Below are 16,045 nucleotides of genomic sequence, written 5' to 3' on the forward strand. Positions count from 1 at the left end.
TGTGTTGCCATCATCTCTAATCACGTCAGTGTGTCGAGTCTTGGTGTGTGTGAACCGCCTCCTCCTGGCCTGCCCATCTGTGTTGTGGTTGCAGTCATGGTGATTGCTCCTAAGTTGTCTCTCTTCCCTGCTTCCTCCCTTCCACTCGTCGAGCTCAGACAATGACACAGCAAAGGTAGAAGTTCTGGTCTCTTCTTATGGAAGACAAACTTTTACAGATATGCTTACTTTGATTATCCTCTGAGTTTTGTCAAAAGTTTGCCAAACAAAAGGTGATCATAGTTGTGTTGCAAAGGCAAACTGTTTCTTGTATCCACTCCCTTTCTAACACCTGACTTATCTTTTGTGTGCAAGGCTGAGTTTCTGGGCAAGGCACACCAAAAGCGGCTTAAGCAGAGTTTTTCTTCAACTTTGAATTCGGTTTCTATATGAGAGTATGTTTTAAAGAGCTGCTGTTTGTCATTGCAGACCTTGGGGTGTTAATACATTTACTATCAGTGTTAAGTTAAAGAAAAACAAACCTTGTGTCTTTACAAAGAAGACTCACCTTGGTGATCTTTGGGTGTGCACAGCGGCTGTTTCCTGTGGTGGCGTGCATCCATGTGGTCTCTGGAGGGGTGCACTCCTGCCTCAGGGAGCACTTCTTCTCCTGTACGCACCAGCCGCACTCAAACCTGGGGTTTGCCTTCAGACACATTCCACAGCTTTCCCTTAGCGCGTAGCATTTATACAGGTGAGCTGGTGAGAAAAGAAGAAGGGAAAAGAAAACCATTATGGGGGGAAATGAGGACAAAAAAACAACAGTTGCCTCAGAATCATGTATGGGTTGAAGTTTAAAGAAGAATCTCAAATCAAACAACCCTTTCAGGATCTAAAAATTTTAAAGTTGTTAAACACCAATCAAACAAGTTGAGTTCAGGCCCAATTTGCAAAAGCCAGAATTGTACAGTGAATTTTTTTTTTCTTTCAGCTATATCATCCCCAAATCCCATTGGTCATGGAGCAGCATTAGAGCAAGCCTGTGCCAATTACAGGCCACTAAACGACTCCTCACTAATTACATTAACATATCAGTGTTAAGACAAGTGAGCATCTCTCATACTCCAGCAGATGGTTATCACGATTTAGAGAGAGACAGACAGAGAGAAAGAGGGATCTTTGAGCTGCAGGTCGCTCTTTAGGAGATTTAGGCTTGGTTAATACACAATAAGTGACACTGATGCATGTTGCTCATATTGTACTCTGCCAATGTTTGAGAGGAAGCTTTTTAGAAACACTCTGTCCTTTGAAAAACCACTGACTGTCAAAGCATTTTAGCTATGAATATTAACGCCCTGTCATTGAGAGACGAAGCAGGGTTCATATGTCTATACACTTGAGTCTAGTATACATTACAGATATGTCAATACAACATATTGATACATGTGAAATTTGAGACCTCAAACCCTCTTTGGTGCATCACTGGGAGCGGCACTGTTCAATGAAAGAAAGACAGTGACTCCGGTGTTACCTTACATGACTGACAAAATGAAACTGATTACGGCTTCACAGACTTTTAGATATAACACGCTCTTACTTTAAACATAACAAGAGAACCCCAGCTGCTCGCTGTTTCTTGAACAATCAAAGAGTAACAAACAAAACCAGACAATGTTGCGTCCTCTGCAGCACAGAAGTCCTTCTGCAAGCTGTCAACAGGCGGTACTGAATGCAGCAGTGACTGGAGATGATGTTACCTTACCTCACAGCTGAGGAATAATGTTACAGACTCCTGCTGGGCTGCTCAGGCCACAATAATTATGGAGATAGCTATGCAAAGACTGTCCAACCAGTAATTATATCCAACAGACATGATCTCATTCTCTTCTCCCACTGAGGTGCATTGATAATATGTTTGTGTTAAATTATAGGCCACATGGTTCTTTGTTTGGAGAAGAAGGCGTGGTTATATATCAGTGAACATATATGATAAGGTGTGTAAACAGAATACATATTACAACAACGTTTATTCTGAATGTGACCATCTGGAGCACCAGAACAGCAGGAAAGGAATAGTGAATTAGAGGTGTGATGTGCTGCACTGTGGGGCTGTACAAGCTGCGATTTAGATCAAATTTATCAAATCTCCATCTTTGGTGGATTGATTTCCAGTTAAACGGATACAAGTGCCATAACAAACAGTTCATATTCAACAATCACAAAAACACAGGGTCACTGTTTGTAACCAAAGGGAACCAAAAAGAGTAAAGTGTAAATGATCAAATAAAATGTTTCATTGGATTAACCTTTTCACTCAGAGTAAATACCAACAGATTCAAATTTAGTGCTTCATTCTGAGAAAAAAATGCTCAATCTGAAACATGTTTAACCACTTACAGGCTTACTCATTTTTTTCTGCATGTTTGGAACATTTGGATAATTTGAAGTACTTAACATATGCAGAAAAAATTAATCAGCAACACATCCTCTGCAATCTATATAAAAGTTAAAAATCTGATGACCGCTAATCAAAGTTTGTTGATAGATCCTGAGAAATTAAAGGTTTCTTTCACAAAAGTCACAAAGAGCTTAAGCTCCTCAGTGAACAAGAACATAGATCACAATGTTAGTTTACTTTGTAAGGAAGTAAATGATCTATTCTTCAGAGGTCGAAAGTTTATTTAAGTTTCACAACTACTTTGTGTAATAGCCTCCTTTTTTTCAGATGCATCCAGCTTGAATAAAGAGAGAAGTTGTTATAGCTGCCTAACCTAAGAAATCATGTCTTATTTAAAAGATTAACTGAGTAGTTTGAAAAAACTGGCACTTTTAGTCTGAATAACACTGTTTAAAAAACCTGTAGAGGTGGATAAAATATGGCATCTCATAACTCACCTTTAATGTTGTAAGGATTGTCAATGACAAAGTTTCCATTCCAAACCACAGATAAGTCCACCGGCAGGTCACTGATGTCGTTGCCTTCGTAGGTATACTGCAACACCAAACAACAAAATCAGGATTAGCTTTAATGGAATCAAGACTAGAACAGTCATAACAACATCATAATAAGACGTTTACTGCCTTTTAATAAAATATTAAATTTGTAAAGGGGAAAGAAATCTAAAAGAGCACATTGAGTTCAGCTCGTAGCTGGTGGTAATGTCATAGCCTGCGGCGCTCACACAGTCGAAGGGCCATAAAAATGAATGATGAAAGACAGGCTATATTGTGATTTTAACATGCAGCACATCCGTCGCAGCCGCCGCCTGGCAGAGCACGGAGTTGATTAAGAGATTGGAATCCCGTTCACTGTGTGCCTCATTTCATTCCAGTGATGAATGAAAAGCGGTTTATATCTCCAACAATAATATTCTCATCTAATTTCATTTTTGCATCCTGAACTAATAAGAGTTGAAATGTAATTGACTCGTCGTCGGCGTAATCAGTTTTATGGAACTGCTTTAAACGAGACAACAGGCTTCAAAAGCAGGGGTGTGATGGCGGTGTGTTAAACTGTGGGAATAACTGACAAAGACTTCCTATGAGACTCCTCCCAATCACCCAACAAATAAATTATCTACAATGATTATCACGGGCAAATAAAATGCAGTCTTAGAAGTTACACCGCCTCCTCAATCCCTGCCTCTGACTTTCACAAGCAGCTGAGGTAAATACACAATCATCTCTTTCATCAAAACCCTCACACTTAGACACATTTCACACAATAAATGCTCCATTCATTAATGGTCTTTACAGGAACATTAGAAAAGAAGCTACGCAGGGATTCAGGACGGCCTGTGCTCTGCTTGGAGCTTTCTGCTCTGATGTGATGGCTGGTGAGACTTGAGATAGTCCATGTTAACCCGATGCCACTGTCAGTCAAAGGGTCCACGGTCACTGTCACTAACACTGCTGTGGTCACTATCTCCAGTGGCCTCGGGGTGACAGATTGCAGGACTATTCTCCTCTAGTGAAGTGGTGATAAAATCAGGAGTGAAAGCCCAGAGCCTGAGGCTACCAGGCCCTCACAGATTGAATCTATCTACAACTTCACTGTTGTGATAATGCCCACCACTATGTGATACTGTGAGATTTATCTTGTCATCTGTAATAGTGGTGAATTTGAATGTATTTCAGGGGGAAAGGACTGAGAAATGTGCTGAGAGAAGATAAGAGAATGAAGGGGACACTACAATGTCACAATGAGTGAATGGCTGATTAATCCGTTCTTCACTTTTTATGATTTTGATGATTTACACCCAACCACCCTTGAGGCTGATATCTAAATAATAAAGACATTAATGTGTTTCTAAGAAGTACTTGCTTGACTACTTTGCTTTAAGCACTCATTCTGGATGATTTTAGAGAAAAACTTTTTCTCCTGAATCAACTCGCCTGGGAGAAAACTTATAGGTTGATCATCAAGGAAACTTCTAGAGAGTTTTTTGGTACTCAAATTCACTTTCACAGCTTTGGACAGCCTCACTACACAAGTACTAGACCACATTTGCTAGCTTGGTTGAATGAGAGAAGTTTAACTGATACATTTTGCTGCCACAAATCAAATTTGAAGTCATTCTTTGAGCAAAAGTGTCTAATGACAGCAACTCAGATGTTCCTATTTGTTGCCTTTTTTAAACACACATTTACCAGCTAAATAACTCTGGGTTTCATATTGTTTGGAGAAATCAAAAAAGGTTCAATTAGCTGCAAAGTTTGCTGAAATATATTTGGAACAAAGCATACTCCAAAAAACATTACAAAGATTTTGGTAAAGAAAGTTTTCTGAAGACCTGGATGTGAAAAAAGTATTATTTTAACCTAAAATACTCTTAAAGTACCCTTACAAAGAATAGGTGAAGAACAGAATAAATGCAATGACAACTAGTGTGATAATGTCTTCTGAGAATCTGCCTCATGAGGACAAACCATGCAACAGTAAAGCTTGATTAAATTTTGCAGGGTTGTACTGAAAAGGAAGAGGAATGTAGCGGATGGAAAGAAAATGAAAATCTGAAAACATGAAAAAATGCCAGATGAAGTGTGATGGGTAAAATACTGTAAAATGTTGGCAATGGCTCATAGACCAAGGACTGAGGTGGGGTCAGCTGAGACAAGTGGAGCACAGGGAGCCAAAAAACAGAGAAAAACTGGTGATAAGAAGAATGAAAACGGAGGCAAGGGGAAGAGGTGGAAAGAGGATGATACAACAGCAAGGGTGAAGCAGAAATAGCGAGGGCGAGATGGATGGAGAGAGGTGATTGTGTGTTATTCTGTGGACACCATTCATTTACACATGGAATAAGAGGCCTGGCCCGGCCTGTAAGCGCCTGAGCCGGTGGGGGCTAAAGTGAAATTGGCATTTTCAATTTGTTCCCTGACATGTCTGCCTTGGTCTTTTCACACATTCCTCTGCCTCACCCTCTCTCGCAATCCTTCGTTCCACCCACTCTTTTCCTCTCTCTCTCTCTACCTCTCATTATTCCTTCCCTCCACCTCCTCACAAACCTCCTCCCCCATCAATCTCAGTCGGACTTTCTCTCCCTACTTTCATCCCCCGGGACGCCCACAGTCAAACAAGGAAATATGGAGCAGATTCCTTTATCGCATAAAGCAAACATGTCCAGAGGAACACATGTGCACACTCTACTCTAAATATGCATTCTGCACACGAGACACTTTCAAAGAAATGGATGTCAGTGAACGCATCAAAGACTGATTGCATGGCACTGTACAGGAAATAAAAAGTGATAAAAGGAGCACATGAAAAACACAGGCAGATAAGACACATACAAAACAGCACATATTTTGGATGTCAGCTATTATTTCTCTCCACTAAAGTCCAAACATATGAACTTCTTCAGTCTCTGCCTCCCTCCTTCCCCTCTCCTTGGAGAGACCACCCAGTCTGCCTGGGAAAATGAACACCTCCACACCGAGTGGAGATGGGGTGAACATATGAGTGTACATGCATGCGATACAAGAGGAGGGAAAGGAAAGGAAGATTAAATCATTGTTTCACCTGGCAAAACTAAAAAATGTAATGCTGAGCTCGAGTAATATACTGGACATCCTTCCCCAACAGGAAAACAAGCTGAGGCTGTGTTACACTGTATACTGTTTGTAATTTTCTATATAACTGTTGTAGGATTACTGTGTCCTTGCTGCTTTCAGCTCAGGCGTGAAGACATGTCAAGCTTTATTCCACTCGCATCCCGCTTCTGACACAGCAACCAATCAGATCACAGCCTTATCCCCCTCTGAACCACCTGAGAGGAGGCCAGTTCCTTTGATGGTGAAACAGATGATAGATGTATGAGGACCTCTTCACCCTGCTTTACACACTGACAAGTCCTCTCTCTAAAAACCTCAACACACACATGACAGAGGTGTGTATGTGCTGATAGCTGGAACAATAACACGTCCAGCCTTCTTGCCCCCTTTCCATCAATGTTTCTCATATGTGTCTGTGTTTGCACATCTGTTCTCTCAGGGCGGGTGTATGTTGAGGGAGGGGAATCTGGGATCTGCTTGGACATGTATTTTCAACCACAAACAAACATGAATATTTAGTAAGGAAGAAGTGTGTGTGTGCGTGTATGTGTGTTTAATGGGCAGTAGGGGGTGGAGGGAAGCTCTAGAAAGGTTAGGTTGTGATCCGAAGCTCATCTCTCCTCATTGAACCAAAGCCTTATTAAACTTTCATACTGAACCAGCATTGTTGCACCATACGCAGCTCAGGGAATACACACATGCGCCGCGTACACGGTTTATTCACTGCACAGCAGATTCTTGGATGAAAATGCAAACATCAAGCAGGATACTCTCAAAAGGTCAGGATTTGCATTTGTGAAGGGTAGAAGAGTAAAACAATGTTTAATATACTATAATATAGTCTATATATCTGATAGAGTTAGGTGATAGTAAGAATACACGTCTGAAGCCTTTAAACAAGAGATTTCTGTAAAACTTAAGGTGAGTGGAAAGACAAAAAGAGGGTTTCCTTGAAACTTTTTCAGAAATTACTTCACACAAATACTGAAAGATCAAAGAGAAGAAGATAACAATAGGTATCGGTAGCAGTGTTGACAGACGCCACTTAAACTAGAGAAAAGTGAAGAAAGGATGGAAAATATGTGGAGGAGAGGAGAGGACTAAAAACATTCAAATTGGGGACAGACTTTGTCCTACAGGATGAGGCGTGTCAATTAAAACACTGCAGCACCAGCTGGACCTCTGTCCCTGCAAACTGGAGAAGGGGATGCGGAGGTAGATCGATGGAGACAGAGAGATGAAGGAAGGCACGTTTCAAGTAACAACGGGTACCTTCTGTGAGGGTCACAGCCTGATAATTAGTCATTTTGAAGGTGCGTGCAAGCTGGACCGCTAAAAATATCAAACTAGCCCTGGGCAGGCCTGTACCTGAGAGAGGATGGGCTGATCTTTACTCTGCCTCTCAAGGTGAAGACGACAGTTATCGTCAAAGAGTCGTCGCTATCAATCTACGTTAGTCCAGAGTAAAAATGATTCTGTGGAACATTTTTGACAGCGACACATTAAGTTGATGCCAAAGCAAAGCAGAGGACGTACACCCAACTTTGACTGCCAGTCTAGATTAGGCACAGCAAACAGTGTACATAGATATATGCAGACACAACAGTACCCTGGAAGCACACACACACACACACAACCTCCAAACAGATACAGCCTCCTAATCAAGGATCAAGTAGTAATCCTTCCTATAGCTTAGTGAGTGTGTCTGTGTGTATGTACTGTATGTGTGAGGTCAGACGGCACCAAATCAGCCGCCGCTCATAATAAGGGCTGTTAGCCAGTGCTAATCGCTAATGCTAACAGGATTGGAGGGCATTGCTGGACCCAGTTACCCAGCTTATCTCTTGCACACACAGACACACACACACAAGCGCACACACACACACAAGCATACACACACACACAAGCATACACACACACTTTTTCATTGAAGGAAAAGGGGAAAAGAGAGCAAGAAGGGACTGGGGGAAAAAAGTGCTGGCTGGAGGGAAAAATAATGCTGCCATAGCCGGCGTTTCTTATTTTCCAGCCTACGCATTAAGCTAGTGTAAGCTTTCTAGACCTCTCCCCGGACAAAAGGATGATTTTCGGTCGTTTGCAGAAATGGTCACATTTTTCAGTCTGCTCACCCTTTTTGCCCCCGTACACTCATGCCTTTCTTATGGCGCCTATTCTTCCTTTGCTAACTCCAACACACTCCGTCTTCCTTTGCACGTCTTTGTTACCTCACAAATACACATCCACACACTCTGTCACACAACACAAATGCAGAAAACATGGGCATATGAAAAGACTGTATCTAGTTGAGATGAGAAAGAACAATTAATCATATGAGCATTTGCCCCTGTCCACTAACAGCTACTTAAACGCTGTAAAGTTTTGTGTTTATGCTACTTTCTTCAGGTCATTTAGCAGCATTTGGTACATAAAGAGTTGATTTCCCTCAAAAATTAGTTAATGTTAGATGGCCAGCTGCTTGTCCTGTAAAATTATCTTCAGCATTGTTGCCTTGGACACTGTGTTTGAGTCAGTATTGTGTTTCAGATTTAAAGATACGAGAAGCTAAAACATGACAAATTACTTAAGTTTGTTTGAAGAGTTTTGAATGGGGTCATTTGATGGCAAGTAAAGCTAGAGGCCAGTTGCTAGCAGTATATCATATTTTAAAGTTGCAAACTGTAGTTCTATTTAATGTCTTTTTGTTGAACGCATTGATTTTATTTCTATATGCTTTGTCTTATTTCACAAAGTGTAAACTCATGAAATGCCAAGAGAATTTGGGCATTGTTCTTAACAACTATTAACTAGCTGTCATGGTTTGAATGTAAGCAGCTTATTGCAAAAAAGTGCACTCTTAGATCGGGATGTGGTGGTGGTGTTTTAATAACTTCTTGTGACATTTTCATCTTTACACTCAGCTTATCAATGTTAATCAATCCTTGAAGAAATGTAGGAGGGAGTAGATCCTTTGTGACCAATTTTCAGGAAATACACTCCTTAGATTTCACTAAGTTTTTTATCAAGTTCAAATATTATATCAAAAGGAGCCCTGCCAAATAAAACACACACAGAAGTCCCTGAAATCTGATTCAGTGTGGGGTTTGTTTTGTCTTTTTTGGAGTAACTGCTTGTACTTTGACTGAATTCAGGAAATTGTTTAAACTAAAACAGTTAGCATTGGGAAAATGTTTCCTTTTTACTAAAAACTCATTAAAATATTAATAATGGATTACTTCTTTAAAAACTAAAGGTGCTGAAGGGTGGAAGAAACCCTTCTGGTTAAAAGATTTCAGAGTAAAGGTTAAAGACTGGAGAGATCCCTCAAGAGAGATAGTAAGGAGAAGAAGATGATGAAATGGAGCTAGAGAACGGGGTGGAGAAGCTGACATATGCTGATAGCTGAGCAGCAATTAATTCTTATTTATCCAGGAGAGGAGTGTGGGAGCTGTGCTCTCCACCTGTCAGAGAGGGGGAGAAGAGGAGAGCCAGTGAAGAGGAGGCTGAGTTGAAGAGGAGGAAGAAAATAAAGAGGAGAGGAATGAGGAAGACGGGATAGAAAAGGAGTCGTAGATGTCTAGGAGAGATGAAGTGTGATGGAGGAATGTGAGGGCAGACAAGGAGACTTATTTTCAGCTGTGCTATGAAAAGATTGATAGTACAGTGATCGGTCTTATAATAAACAGACCTGTAAGTTGATAATGAATATTCAGGGTAAGGACATACATTTAGAAAAGTGCTACCACAAACAAATCACTCAGTTACATGAGGAATACTACCTCTGTTCTTTAAGCACAAACTAAAAGAGACACAGAAACTTCATGTGAAACAAAGCATTGCTCAAGAGTCTAAATCAGATCAGTGCTGCCTGATGAGGAAGAAAACTATTGAAACAACCAACGGCTTCAATCTGCAGCCCCAAAAATACAACCCAGTGAATTCCCATGCACTTTAGTCAACCCGAACACTGAACACTCACATACGCACACAAACACACCATCTGCAAGCCAATTAAAACAGTGTCAGTGTGTGCTGTGGCTGACTGCAGTGGCAGGTCTACTGTTTATATCTCATTAAGCTGTGCCAGGCCATGCCAGACCGCGCTGTACCATGCTCCGCTGAGCCTACCCTCCACCGACCAGCGCAAAGGCCCTCATTAGTCTCGTCTCTGCCACCTTTGGCACTGCGTGTGTGTATTTTCCTGCACGATCATTTATTTAAAATGAAAGTTTATTTTCCATAATTCATCATTTGCAGTCTTTACACTCTGATACATATTTTAACAAATCCTCCAAACTCCAGAAAGTCTTCGAAAGTCAAGCCAAAGTTTGCATCATCTCCCTCCGTCCTCACCCTCTTGCTCTAACACACCATGTGAGGGTTGTATGACACTATTAGACCAGTGTGGCTTGTATTAAGCGCTCTCCCTGCAGACATGTTTGGCCTCTTCTGCAGACCTCCATTTGCTCCATCCACCCATCTATTCATCTATCTATCCATCTTTCTTGTCTGCCACCCTTCTCTCGTTTCCCATCGGAGGGAAGCAGATAATTCTTCCTCTCTCAATCCCCTGCTCTTCCTTCCTCATATTTATTTGCCTTCATTTTTCTTTTATCCTACATCTCTCCCTTCTCTCCTTTCTTTTTCATATCTAAAAGGTTTCTTTCTCGGTTTCCTCCTGCCATCTTCCTGTCTTTGTGTATTAGTGTGTGTGTGTGCTCACACTCACACAGGAGCGTCCGTCTCTGCTGCCTGCCTGCAATTCATCATCATTTTATCTGCCTTAATTGGATGCCATCAGGACCCCTGATACTTCCCATTTCTCCTTTAACAAACAGCTGCTCTCTCTACACACAGCAGAGTAACACACAGACACACACCCTCGCCCAAACTAGATTTTCCCCTGCTGCCCCAATGTCTGTTTTTTTTCCACCCAATGAAGGAGTGAGAGGAAGACGGTGATGGAGTAGCTGAGTGGTTTATCAGACGGAAGGTAATGGTGTAAGGCCCGCGCTGATATTATCTGTCCTCTTATTCCTGCCCTCCAGGGAGTAACAAGAAAGAAGGATCAAGACGAGGAAAAATAGCGTAACAAAGGTAAGAACGAGCAAAAAGCGAAGAACAAGGGGAGACAGGAAGTGAAAAAGGACAATTCTGGAGTAGTTCTCCCAACCCTGGTCTTCCAACAGAGCCCAGCTGTGCTCCATCAGCCTCACTGACCCCAAAGTGTGATCATATGTGTGTGCAAGCATTGTGTGTACATGTGTTTGTTCGCTCCCATGACCCCTCTGGTGATCTGAGCCTGACTTCCCAGCCCACAGCTCAGCATCTCATTCGCCCTTGCACCCTCACCTCAACCTCTGATTGGGCCGCACACACGAGGAAGGTGCCTGGGCTGGGTCAGGAAACCGGAAGGAACCGTTGTAGACACCAGCTTGTTGTTGTGGTTTCTGCTGACCGGAGTTAACTGCTACCATACGGCCTGGCGGATGGCTCTGTATGTGTCAGTGGTAATGTGGGCTTGTTTGGCACTTTGAAATATGGAGTCCTTTTTTTTTAAAAAAAAAAAAGAACACAACCCAAAATGATCAGCAGTCTTCTCCTCTTCACTTGCTATAGGACCTTGGACAATCTGCCATTTCATCAACTTCACAGGTTCCAAAAATGTTGAGTTACTAGTTTTGGCAAAGTATCCGACTTCAAAGTGAGAATGGAAAAGAGAGTATCAAACATATTTTCCACAGTGTGAACATTTTCCAAGTTTGACACCGCAAAATTCAGAGCTTTGAGCACTTTTAAAATCCAGACTCTTAGCGTATGATTCTTCAAAGTCTTTGCACCTTGGACATTGTTCCATCAACCTTTTTTCTTGCCTCTACTTGCAAAAATAATACAGGCTTTTCTAAGTGCTGCATTCTTTCTTATGTCTTGTGATATGCTTGCTTTTCCCCCTCTGGGATCACTTGTTATGTACAGTAACCTTATACAGAAACACCATAGCACCAACATTTTTCCCCCATAAGCAGATATAGAAAGTCAATATCCAGCGAGGTCAAGATACACTATCATATATCATGTGTGTCACATACACAGTAGATTATTGACAGTCTCCTGTTAGGGAAGACGATGTAAGAGTATTGAGTTATAACGGCCACTGTAAAAGGAGTAATGTATGGGAAACTAGAGTTTAAACATGATATGACTGTGAATATCCTGAATTTCCTGTGGATAGTCATCTTCCTTTAGACAGTATGATGATATTGTATGAAAGAGAGGAGAATGAGTTTTGGCCTCAGGAGAGACTTTTGAGCTGATTTTCTCCCTCGCAACCTCTCATCTTTTTATCCCGTCTCTGTTCTTTTCAATATTACTCTCCCTCTCACTCTTCTACATTCATCTCACCTGAAATTGTCTGCTATGCTCCAATTTCCTTAGAAAGTCTCTCATCTCCATTTTTTACGTGTTTCCTCTGCTGTCTAGTGTTACATCCTTTGTTTTTCTCATCCTCCTCTCCCTCTACATGTATCCTCTGTCTTCTTGACCTCGAGGTAACATGTCCTCTCTCTTTCACTCACCTCTCCTTTATTACTCTACAGGAACTCTTGCCACATATCTCTTGTCTCAGCCTTCATCCTCATCGTCCTCGAGAGTTAGAGAGTGAGTGTCAATCTGACGCGGTGGTAAACACTCATGTGTATCTTCAGCCAAGGCTAAACTGTGGATTAGCACCCCTGTGTTTATCCCATTGATTAGCAAAGCCCTCCCCAGCAGTGTTCTTGCAGTGCTATAATGAAACTGTACACCCAAACACCCACATACACAGCTATCCTGGGATCCATAGCCAGAGGCATATTGAAGGATGCACATGTGCACACACGCACAGACACTGATTAACCCCTCTCCCCATAGCAGTGTGCCTGCAAACCAAGGAGGCAGCAGTGTGTACGCAGAATAACAGATGAAGTCTATTTCTACTGCAGAGTCATACATGATTCATTAAGTTGGTGCTGAACACTGTCAAAGAAGGAACAAACATAGAGGGGGGGGTGGCGTGAAAAGTAGAGATATGAAGGTCTATAAACGGATAAACTAATATTTAAGACGCTCATTCTTTTGAAATACTGCTCTGGAGCTATAATAAGACTCCCATCCTAATAATTTATGACACATAATTATGCTCATAAGCTCAGCCTGGGATGAATTATGCCTTAATGGCGAGTTCATGCAGCTGGCATCTTTTTTATCCACTGCATCTAACTACAGCCTCACGAAAAGAGTTGATGCACATGATGCATCAATATCTGGAAGTGCAGTCAAGTTGGCACAGCTAACTGCAAACAAGGGCTAAGTGCTGACACCCTCAGGCTAATTGCTGCTAGCATGTCTGCTTTGTGGACATCAAATGAAGAAATTCAGCTTTTGGCCGGGGCCAAGCGCTGCTGCTGATTAGCACTGCCCTTGCAGCTACAATAAACAGTCAATAAACAGACATCTCTGTGGACAGACAACCCTATCGCTGGCTAATTAGCCCTGCCTTCACAAACAACTTGCTAGTGTGTTCCAGCACCTGAAGACTGCTCGTCAATACGGGCAGAATCAAATGCTGTGCTAGCTGTCACAGGGGCTGCCCAGAGACAGTGCGTTTCCTAAGTGTGGCTCCTATTACCTGTGTGCCTGCATCGACTTGCGACTGGAATGACAAGGTGAATCACACAGAAAAGGTATTGAAGGGGCTATAGCTCTTTAACAAGACATTAAATTTCTGTCTCTTTTTCTAACATTGTCTTTCATGTACCACAAGTCAGGGGCTATTTCTACACTCTCGTCTGCAACAATATTAACAGCACCAGCCCTCTTCTCAAGCTGTTTTGTTGCATTAAGTTCTGTGCTGAGATGGTGAGAGATGTGGCAACAAAGGCTGCAGAAGCAAGAGTATGACAGACAAGGATGCTACAGTGAAAGTGGGGAATGACTAGAAGAGAAAGTACAACAGACAGAGGAAGGGAGGAAGAGAGAAATATGAGCTCCTCTTGCAGAGAGAGGAAGGAGGGAGCAAGAAGACTGAAGGAGAAAGAGAAAGAGAGATTGGAGGTGTAAACATGATCAATCTGCTCCCAACTAGGTTCAGAGACAGACTTCCTCTTCACATTTTCAGCCTCAGTGAAGCGAGACGCTAGCTACCTCTTATCTGTCACGCTAGTTTGAAGCCTCACAAACACGCACACACCCACACTCACACACATATACATTTGCACAACCATATTTCAACACACAAACCAGGCATGCACACGCTCCCATGATTACCTGTAAATCCTACACATACACAAAAAATGTTTATCATAAAAACTTCTTCTAAAATGATCATCTTTTACTATTTTAACCATAAAACAATCTGGGAAAATCTGTTTTAGCAAATGATTATTTTAAGTGTTCCCCAATTCAAATCAAGTCTGTGTGAAACCTTGTCATCAGTTTTAATTATCTATCTAAGATCAGTCAAGGGTCATTTATATAGCTTGTGAGCCAGCCAGTGTCCAAGTGGAGTGTGGTGATCCATCAGGACAATGAGTATGTTAGTGTCTAAAGTGCTCATTAGTTGTAGTAGGCCATTATTTAAAGCCTGACTAAGTCAATGTTCTTACCAGGATCATGATTCACAAACCTCGTTGCTCTGATTTAGACAGGAGCTTTAGTTCTCAATGACTTTGCTTTTAGGCCGTAAAGACTCCAAGAATTATTCAGAGTCCTGTCTGTACAGCTGTCAGAAAGTTTTGTCTGTAGTAGCAGTTCACCTAGCTGTTCAGTTTGTTTTTTCTTGGTAGGTCATCCATTTTGTGGCATTACCTACCCTGTTACTATAACTGGGACAAGTTCCCATATTTTCGGACCTCTACCGTCCTACTTTCTGATACCCTTCTGTTAGGGTGCCAGACATACTGATCTGACCCCACATCTGACTCCGTTGCACACTTCCCGTGCGACAGTGGTAATAAAGAACAATTCAAAATCCTGTCATGTTTAAATCCCCAGTCGACTATGAAGATATCTTTTTTTTATTTGTTTGTAAAATGGCATCATGAAACAGCGTGCCATGGTCAATCACAGTTGTCTTCCATTGTTGCTCTTTGTTTACTGCGTTGTGTTTTTCTTCTTCATTGGATTTATTAGCAGGGTACACTGTGTCATGCTACTATGCCGTCAAGCTATTACCCAGCTGATGCGGCTATTGGCATCCAGCTTACACACTGGCTACCAAGAGGGGCACAGTTCGCTGTGGAAACGCAAACATGATCAAGCTTTACTGGTCCAACCTGTGCCAAACTGTACTGATCCATACCAGACTGCTTGATGTAAACAAAATGACCTTACACTGTTTAATACGGGTCTCCTTGTTGCCTCTCACTCTTCATTATTTTCCCCAAAACAACCAGTTAACCAGTAATCTTTTCATACGATTGATTTGGACTCACCGCTGTTTTCTGGCACTGGATGGAGGTGCTGTTGAAGCGCAGGGCAGGCACGCTGTGCGTCTCTCCCTGGATATGGAAGACACACTCGTAGTTCCTCTGTCCTGACTGTGGCTGGGGGAGGTTCTTGGCAGCTAAGGTGATCGGCTTGGTCACTCCAACAGGGATGTAGATCTGGGTGGAGGGGAGGATCTGAGGGCAGTCCTGAAGATAAAAAACAAGAGAAATGCTCAGTGATTACCCCAAAAAGATGAAATTATGAAACACAAAGGCTGAGGCAATTAATGCATTTAGAAGAGTGAGTAAACGGCAAAGAAAAAAGCTACAAAATGAGGGCAGGGGTGATGAAATAAATCACTTCTTTGTTGATACAAGCTGCAGGCTACACTTCTGACTTGATGCGAGATTTTCTAAAACACACTCAGTCTAAAGAGCTGTGCTGTGATGCACTGTTCATATGTGTTGCAGGATTGTGCAAGAGTCTCACTGGCCTTGCACCAGATGTGGAAAACACACGACAACACTTAAGCAGGAGAGCGCCACACAAA

At 42.0% G+C, this 16,045-nt stretch overlaps 1 protein-coding gene across 4 annotated transcripts in view; it reads right to left on the reverse strand.

The window, feature by feature from the left end:
• The window catches only part of plxna1b (plexin A1b), a 219,433-nt gene that overhangs the window by 50,372 nt on the left and 153,016 nt on the right, over positions 1-16,045 (reverse strand). For all 4 annotated transcript variants that reach the window (XM_074679135.1, XM_074679116.1, XM_074679125.1 and 1 more), the window contains exons 10-12: positions 15,501-15,701; positions 2,875-2,971; positions 548-738 (exon numbers count right to left, since the gene is read on the reverse strand). In XM_074679135.1, coding sequence (XP_074535236.1) covers positions 548-738; positions 2,875-2,971; positions 15,501-15,701 — 489 coding nt within the window. The remainder of the gene's footprint in view (positions 1-547; positions 739-2,874; positions 2,972-15,500; positions 15,702-16,045) is intronic.

Source organism: Halichoeres trimaculatus, unplaced genomic scaffold (genome assembly GCF_033239565.1).
Source record: "Halichoeres trimaculatus isolate MK-OKI-2021-1 unplaced genomic scaffold, fHalTri1.1 fHalTri1_scaffold_1, whole genome shotgun sequence".
Lineage (NCBI taxonomy): Eukaryota > Metazoa > Chordata > Actinopteri > Labriformes > Labridae > Halichoeres > Halichoeres trimaculatus.